At 47.1% G+C, this 9,307-nt stretch overlaps 1 protein-coding gene across 1 annotated transcript in view; it reads left to right on the top strand.

Annotated features, from left to right (window-relative positions):
- Positions 1 to 8: 8 nt before the first annotated feature.
- Positions 9 to 9,307, top strand: part of LOC306918830 (bone morphogenetic protein receptor type-1A-like) — a gene marked incomplete at its 5' end in the record, with an annotated part of 12,803 nt that continues 3,504 nt past the window's right edge. Inside the window, 3 exons of the mRNA XM_079531686.1 lie at positions 9 to 207; positions 2,067 to 2,364; positions 4,941 to 5,116. Of these exons, the coding sequence (XP_079387812.1) occupies positions 9 to 207; positions 2,067 to 2,364; positions 4,941 to 5,116 (673 nt within the window). The remainder of the gene's footprint in view (positions 208 to 2,066; positions 2,365 to 4,940; positions 5,117 to 9,307) is intronic.

Below are 9,307 nucleotides of genomic sequence, written 5' to 3'. Positions count from 1 at the left end.
GTGTGTGTGTTCAGGTCCAGAGGACCATTGCCAAGGCAGATCAGATGGTGCGCCAGGTGGGTTCTGGGCGGTACGGGGAGGTGTGGCTGGGCCGGTGGAGAGGGGAGAGGGTGGCGGTGAAGGTGTTCTTCACCAGAGAGGAAGCGTCCTGGTTCCGAGAGACCGAGATCTACAGAACCGTCCTCATGAGACACGACAACATCCTGTGTAGATATATGACCACTTCCTGTTAACCCATTTCCACTGAGAAAGATTCTACAAATGTCTTCTGACATCCTGAAAACATCTGAAAAAAACATGTTTCTTTGTGTCGTTCTCAAACTCTTCATGTCGAGGACCCCCAGAATTACATGTATTTAGTAGCCGCCGACCCCCATCTGAAAATATGTTGTTCCAGGGACCTCCCGCCCAGACAGATTTGAGTTAAAGACATTCGCTCTGAAAGAATATATATTCAAAGATTTGCGCCACATTTTCACGATTTTTCAAAATAGCAGATCTACAAGTTCATTCTATGAGCTTGTAGATCTGCTATTTTTTAACAGCTAAAGTATAACATAATGCTTAAAACACAAACAGGGGTTCCCGCCCAAAATGGGTTTCGATTATTAAAAAAATGGCTTCTAAACCTATGTTTCTGTGTCAGCGGTGCTCAACCTTTAACCTCTAACCCTATGTTTCTGTGTCAAGCGGTGCTCAACCTTTAACCTCTAAACCCTATGTTTCTGTGTCAGCGGTGCTAACCTTTAACCTCTAAACCCTATGTTTCTGTGTCAGCGGTGCTCAACCTTTAACCTCTAAACCCTATGTTTCTGTGTCAGCGGTGCTCAACCTTTAACCTCTAAACCCTATGTTTCTGTGTCAGTGGTGCTCACCTTTAACCTCTAAACCCTATGTTTCTGTGTCAGCGGTGCTCAACCTTTACCTCTAAACCTATGTTTCTGTGTCAGCGGTGCTCAACCTTTTTTTCATGTCAAGGACCCCCAAAAAAGGTCCCGGTCCCTGGAACTACATATTTTCAGATGTGGGTCAGCGGCCAATTACATATATTTTTGGGTGGTCCTTGACATGAAATAGGTTGAGAACCATTGATATATTCTAGAAACATGGGGTTTTTCAGAAACTGTCAGGATTTAGAAGGCATTTGTAGAATCGTCCTCAGGTCTAAATGGGTTAAATATATGATGATTGATTGTTTATTTATTTCGTGTCCTGCACACAATTTGCCCAACCCTTGATTGATTTGATTGATTGATTGATTGATTGATTGATTGAAATATGTATTAACAGTTTGCAGAATTACAGTACATTTCAAGCACAAACTCAATACAAAGACTGTTAACTGTGAGTGGGACGACACCATAAAGCATTACACTTGTTTACAAGAGGGTCCACCTTGTTCAATTCATCAAAAACATTTAGAGACGTACAAATAGACACTTCTATATAGTCAAAGAACAGAACAGGAATTCATCATAAAGGACGTAAAAAGGGAAAAGAAACATATACAGTGAGGGGGAAAGGGTGGGCGGTGGTGGGGGGGGGGATGCAGCCGTCCGTAAGGTGGGGGGGGGGGGGGGGGGATGCAGCCGTCCGTAGGTGGGGGGGGGGGGGGGGGGGGATGCAGCCGTCCGTAGGTGGGGGGGGGATGCAGCCGTCCGTAGGTGGGGGGGGGGGGGGGGGGTGCAGCCGTCCGTAGGTGGGGGGGGGGGGGGTGCAGCCGTCCGTTAGGTGGGGGGGGGGGGGGGGGGGGGGGTGGGGGGTGCAGCCGTCCGTAGGTGGGGGGGGGGGGATGCAGCCGTCCGTAGGTGCCCTTTGAGAGAGAACAAATAAAATCTGCCACAACAAAGGTCCCTTTGGTTAAAACATATCTCCATTTTTACAGTCATTTAAATCTAGGAAATCCCCACAGATAGAAGACATCTTATTAACCAAAATATCCCTTATGTCGTCATATTTAGAGCAGTAAAACAAAAAGTGAACTTTGTTTACATATATATATATATATATATATGCAAATGAAGTGAAGTAAACCCGCCGTGTTGTGCGCTGTGTGGCGGTTGCAGGTTTCATCGCAGCGGACATCAAGGGCACCGGGGCGTTCACGCAGCTGTTCCTGATCACGGACTACCACGAGAACGGCTCCCTGCACGACTTCCTGAAGCTGACCACTCTGGACACGGCCTCGCTGCTGCGTCTGGCCTACAGCGCGGCCTGCGGCCTCTGCCACCTCCACACGGAGATCTACGGCACGCAGGGCAAGCCCGCCATCGCCCACCGAGACCTAAAGAGCAAGAACATCCTGATGAAGAGGAACGGGACCTGTTGCATCGCCGACCTGGGCCTGGCCGTCAAGTTTAACAGGTTAGAACATAAACCTGAACCTAACCTTAAACCTAAACCTAACCTTAAACCTAAACCTAACGAGTAAAATATAAATGCTTCCGTTCGTCAGTCTGGAGTGACGGAAGCTAGTGATCACGAGTAAAATATAAATGCTTCCGTCGTACAGTCTGGAGCAACGGAAGCTCTGATCACGAGTAAAATATAAATGCTTCCGTCGTACAGTCTGGAGCAACGGAAGCTCTGATCACGAGTAAAATATAAATGCTTCCGTCGTACAGTCTGGAGCAACGGAAGCTCTGATCACGAGTAAAATATAAATGCTTCCGTCGTACAGTCTGGAGCAACGGAAGCTCTGATCACGAGTAAAATATAAATGCTTCCGTCGTACAGTCTGGAGCAACGGAAGCTCTCATCATGAGTAAAATATAAAGCGGAAATGAAGCAGAATATGTAAAGGTATTTTAAAATACATTTTTGTGAACGGAGATGACTGTAGTTCCACACTCAGTAGAACACGTGAGACTAGAGCATCACTAACCCCTCCTCTGTATTTCCATAGCTTACTATAATAATAATAATAATAATAATAATAATAATAATAATAATAAGCTTACTCTCAATATTAAAAAATGCAACTTCATGATTTTTAGCAATATAAACAAAACCTAGAATTGTAATCAATGGCTTTGAAATCTGCTGAACCTGGCAACCTGGCACATTTAGAGGCCCTCATTTATGGAATTCCCCAGATGCTTCACTTAGCCCATTTTCACCTGAGATCAGATTCTATAAATGTCTTCAACATCCTGACAGTTTTCTGAAAAATGTTTCTATGTCAGTCGTTCTTCGACTTTTCAAAAATAGCAGACCTAGCTAACATAATGCTAACACCAAAAGGGGTTCCCGCCCAAAATGGGTTAAGTCCTCATTATCCTTTGCCAATATTCAAAAACAACTAAATAAATATCTTATTTATTCCTCTCTGTAGATTACATGATTCAGTTTGATGTGTTATATTTTCTTTTGTGTGTTCCAAACATTGGAACTATCCCATTGAGACAAAGCGGGTGCTATGGGCTATAGTTCCACACATTGGAACTATCCCATTGAGACAAAGCAGGGTGCTATGGGCTATAGTTCCACACATTGGAACTATCCCATTGAGACAAAGCAGGGTGCTGTGGGCTATAGTTCCACACATTGGAACTATCCCATTGAGACAAAGCGGGTGCTATGGGCTATATTTCCACACATTGGAACTATCCCATTGAGACAAAGCAGGGTGCTGTGGGCTATAGTTCCACACATTGGAACTATCCCATTGAGACAAAGCAGGGTGCTATGGGCTATAGTTCCACACATTGGAACTATCCCATTGAGACAAAGCAGGGTGCTATGGGCTATAGTTCCACACATTGGAACTATCCCATTGAGACAAAGCGGGGTGCTATGGGCTATAGTTCCACACATTGGAACTATCCCATTGAGACAAAGCAGGGTGCTATGGGCTATAGTTCCACACATTGGAACTATCCCATTGAGACAAAGCAGGGTGCTATGGGCTATAGTTCCACACATTGGAACTATCCCATTGAGACAAAGCGGGGTGCTATGGGCTATAGTTCCACACATTGGAACTATCCCATTGAGACAAAGCAGGGTGCTATGGGCTATAGTTCCACACATTGGAACTATCCCATTGAGACAAAGCAGGGTGCTATGGGCTATAGTTCCACACATTGGAACTATCCCATTGAGACAAAGCGGGGTGCCTATGGGCTATAGTTCCACACAGGGGCGGCAGGTTCCTATAACGGCAGTGGGTGCCCCCAGATGGTCTAACAATGTCATGATTTGACCAATGTATTACCAATCTCGTACACCATTGCTCACGAAAACAAGATCCTTGACCCAATTACAGCTGCCACTGCATCTTACCTTTTAATTAAAGTAAAAGTAGTCTGAGGAAAAGGAACAGTTCTGTTCCCCGGACATTGTTTGGGGATATTTTGGCTGAGATGGCTCTGTTTGTCAAGTCTCAAGTCAGTGTGGAGATTGGCCGGCGGTGTTGCTGCCCTGCCCTCCCCTCCCCTCCCCTCCCCTCCCCTCCAGACTCATGGCTCTTTACAGACGGGCCGACGGTACACAGACAGCAGCCTCGCCGCTGACTGTGTTAGTGTTGTGTTGCTGCAGGAGACGGAGTGTGAATGAACCGTGCGGTCACTGGAACAAAGCCACCGTATTAGCATTTGAATACCTGTTCTGTGAACACCGTAAAGGTGTGTGCCTACATGACAAAATGACCAGGGGGAGGGGATCTTCAGCGGGTGCTATTTGGCTTATTCTTTTTTCAGTGGGTGCCCAAGCCCTCAGGCACTCCCAAAGTTGACGCCGTTGGTTCCACACATTGGAACTATCCCATTGAGACAAAGCGGGGTGCTGTGGGCTATAGTTCCACACATTGGAACTATCCCATTGAGATAGAATGAGCACTTCCTCATTCCATTGTTACAATGGGAGTCAACGCTAGTGTCGCCACTCTCTTATTATTCCACTCTGAGTAACACTAACCCCTCCTCTCTGTGTCTCCATAGCGACACCAATGAGGTGGACGTCCCTCTGAGCACCAGGATGGGCACACGGCGCTACATGGCTCCGGAGGTTCTGGACGAGACGCTGAACAAGAACCACTTCCAGGCGTTCATCATGGCCGACATCTACAGCTACGCCCTGGTGGTCTGGGAGATGACCCGACGCTGTGTCACTGGAGGTACACACACACACACACACACACACACACACACACACACACACACACACACACACACACACACACACACTAGGCATGTGGAAAATAATCGATACGCATCGATACATCGCGAGTTCATCGGTTCATTCACTGTGTATCGGATACAATTGACGGGTGAAATCTCGATGTATCGTTCTCGGAGTGCTTGCATCGGTGAAATCCATGCGGTTGCACCGTTTTTTTTTCATGTTGTATTTCACCCTATTCTGTGTTTCCGAGGTGCGTCGAACGCACCATCGGAAAAGGAAGAAAAAAAGGTCTCTCTAAAACATTCAGCGCAGCGCGCTGCAGAGCACACAACAGAACAGAAGCTACCGTACGACGGTAGCTTCAGCTCCAACTCTGTTGTCTCAACGACAGAGTAGACACGTTGAGACAACAGACAGACTAACAGAAGCTACCGTACGACGGTGCAGAGCAGACACGTTGAGACAACCGACTAACAGAAGCTACCGTACGACGGTGCAGAGTAGACACGTTGAGACAACAAACTAACAGAAGCTACCGTACGACGGTGCAGAGCAGACACGTTGAGACAACAGACTAACAGAAGCTACCGTACGACGGTGCAGAGTAGACACGTTGAGACAACAGACTAACAGAAGCTACCGTACGACGGTGCAGAGCAGACACGTTGAGACAACAGACAGACTAACAGAAGCTACCGTACGACGGTGCAGAGTAGACACGTTGAGACAACAAACAAACTAACAGAAGCTACCGTACGACGGTGCAGAGTAGACACGTTGAGACAACAGACAGACTAACAGAAGCTACCGTACGACGGTGCAGAGTAGACACGTTGAGACAACAGACAGACTAACAGAAGCTACCGTACGACGGTGCAGAGTAGACACGTTGAGACAACAAACAAACTAACAGAAGCTACCGTACGACGGTGCAGAGTAGACACGTTGAGACAACAGACAGACTAACAGAAGCTACCGTACGACGGTGCAGAGTAGACACGTTGAGACAACAAACAAACTAACAGAAGCTACCGTACGACGGTGCAGAGTAGACACGTTGAGACAACCGACTAACAGAAGCTACCGTACGACGGTGCAGAGTAGACACGTTGAGACAACAGACTAACAGAAGCTACCGTACGACGGTGCAGAGTAGACACGTTGAGACAACAGACTAACAGAAGCTACCGTACGACGGTGCAGAGCAGACACGTTGAGACAACAAACAGACTAACAGAAGCTACCGTACGACGGTGCAGAGTAGACACGTTGAGACAACAAACAGACTAACAGAAGCTACCGTACGACGGTGCAGAGCAGACACGTTGAGACAACAAACAGACTAACAGAAGCTACCGTACGACGGTGCAGAGCAGACACGTTGAGACAACAGACTAACAGAAGCTCCCGTACGACGGTGCAGAGTAGACACGTTGAGACAACAGACTAACAGAAGCTACCGTACGACGGTGCAGAGCAGACACGTTGAGACAACAGACTAACAGAAGCTACCGTACGACGGTGCAGAGTAGACACGTTGAGACAACAGACTAACAGAAGCTACCGTACGACGGTGCAGAGCAGACACGTTGAGACAACAAACTAACAGAAGCTACCGTACGACGGTGCAGAGCAGACACGTTGAGACAACAAACAGACTAACAGAAGCTACCGTACGACGGTGCAGAGTAGACACGTTGAGACAACAGACTAACAGAAGCTACTGTACGACGGTGCAGAGCAGACACGTTGAGACAACAGACTAACAGAAGCTACCGTACGACGGTGCAGAGTAGACACGTTGAGACAACAAACTAACAGAAGCTACCGTACGACGGTGCAGAGCAGACACGTTGAGACAACAAACAGACTAACAGAAGCTACCGTACGACGGTGCAGAGTAGACACGTTGAGACCACAGACTAACAGAAGCTACCGTACGACGGTGCAGAGCAGACACGTTGAGACAACAAACAGACTAACAGAAGCTACCGTACGACGGTGCAGAGCAGACACGTTGAGACAACAGACTAACAGAAGCTACTGTACGACGGTGCAGAGTAGACACGTTGAGACAACAGACTAACAGAAGCTACCGTACGACGGTGCAGAGTAGACACGTTGAGACAACAGACTAACAGAAGCTACCGTACGACGGTGCAGAGTAGACACGTTGAGACAACAGACTAACAGAAGCTACCGTACGACGGTGCAGAGTAGACACGTTGAGACAACAGACTAACAGAAGCTACCGTACGACGGTGCAGAGCAGACACGTTGAGACAACAGACTAACAGATAGTGTTGTAGTCGAGACCACCTAAAGCGAGACCAAGACAAGACCAAGACCTAGCAGGTCGAGACCGATACCGAGACCAAGACCGCTGCGAGCCTAGGGGGCCGAGACCAAGACCAAGACCAAGACCTAGCAGGTCGAGACCGATACCGAGACCAAGACCGCTGCGAGCCTAGGGGGCCGAGACCAAGACCAAGACCAAGACCTAGCAGGTCGAGACCGAGACCGAGACCAAGACCGCTGCGAGCCTAGGGGGCCGAGACCAAGACCAAGACCAAGACCTAGCAGGTCGAGACCGAGACCGAGACCAAGACCATTTTTCCCTCTTATTTGATAGGCACAGAAAACAATCTTGATCTGAAACACTGCAGTGCAAATAGATTTTACAAAATTAGGTATAGGCCTACTACAGCATGATTTATTCAAATATTTATTTTAAATATCAATTAATGAATAACAATGAGGCATGCACATCAGAGCCGCCTGGGAGAAACATTTTTGTGTTAATTAATGAATCAATATCCAAAACTATACAAAATCTATAAGGCCAAACCTTATTAGAAAAAAATATTAATATATGAAAGCCTTTTCAAATGTCCTATTGGAATTGCAGGTGCTGCCGAATAAGTAATTACCCTCATGCCAGTCAGTTGCGCAAATATATAGGTCAGATCAATTAGCAGAGCGGACCAGCTTCTCACTGACTGCAGCACAATGACCAGCGCTTCTTAAAGTTTACTTACTTTAATAATATGACATAGCGTTGGATCTCCAGACAAACAAACCTTGGATTATATAATTATTGGATTATAAAATTCTTCAAATGACTAGCATGAGCCACAAGGTAAGAAACTAGAATGATTCACTGTTCACAGTCAAACCCTGCAGCGGTTGTTCTTCAACCCGTCGCATTCCCATCAAAGTAGCCTGCTGATACCCACACTAACTTTGTGATCAACTTTAATTTGCTTATTTTATTTGTAAAAAGCAACACTGTATTAAGACATGGTAGTATAATATTGGTGCAAAATGGAAATATGTAATTAAATAGTTAATAGAGAGAGAGAGAGAGAGAGAGAGGCAGACGGAGAGAGAGGCAGACGGAGAGAGAGAGAGAGAGAGAGAGAGAGAGACACAGACAGACAGACACACAGACGGAGAGAGAGAGAGAGAGAGAGAGACACAGACAGAGAGAGAGAGAGAGAGAGAGACACAGACAGGCAGACAGAGAGAGAGAGAGAGAGAGAGACACAGACAGACAGACACACAGACGGGGGGAGAGAGAGAGAGAGAGAGCTTGCCCCGTTCCCATTTCAAAGAATAAAAAAAAGCTGTCTAGCGCGAGGCCTCGCAAGCCGCACCGACGCCGTTCGCACTATACCAAAAAAGTCAGGCTGTGGCGCTGTGTAACTCTCCGCCACCCGGCCGACACTTTATTTATGCCAGCCTGATATCATTTCATACAATCAGAACATGTTCTAACCCAATTTCAATAGATTTAAGATTACGTGTGCTCTAATTCAGCGCTGCGCTGCGCTCCTACAGCTGTCTTTAATGTTAATATGAATGGGATCAGTCCTTGCGATCGGGTTGATAGAACGTTTTGCATTGTCTCGTCTCGAGTGGTCTCGGTGGGGGAAGAGACCCGAGACAATTGGTCCGAGACCGAGACGAGACCAAGACAAATGAAGGGCGAGACCAAGACGAGACCGCAAGACAAAAAAGGTGTGAAGCGCGAGACCGAGACAAGACCAAGACAAATGAGGGGCGAGACCAAGACGAGACCGCAAGACAAAAAAGGCGAGAGGCGCGAGACCGAGACAAGACCGAGACAACGAAAATGTGGTCTCGAGACCGGTCTCGAGACGAGACCATGTCTCGAGAACTA

This window comes from Electrona antarctica, assembly GCF_951216825.1.
Source record: "Electrona antarctica genome assembly, contig: scaffold_193, whole genome shotgun sequence".
Lineage (NCBI taxonomy): Eukaryota > Metazoa > Chordata > Actinopteri > Myctophiformes > Myctophidae > Electrona > Electrona antarctica.
Note: the sequence above shows the minus strand (reverse complement) of the source record. Positions and strands in the feature narration are given on the sequence as shown.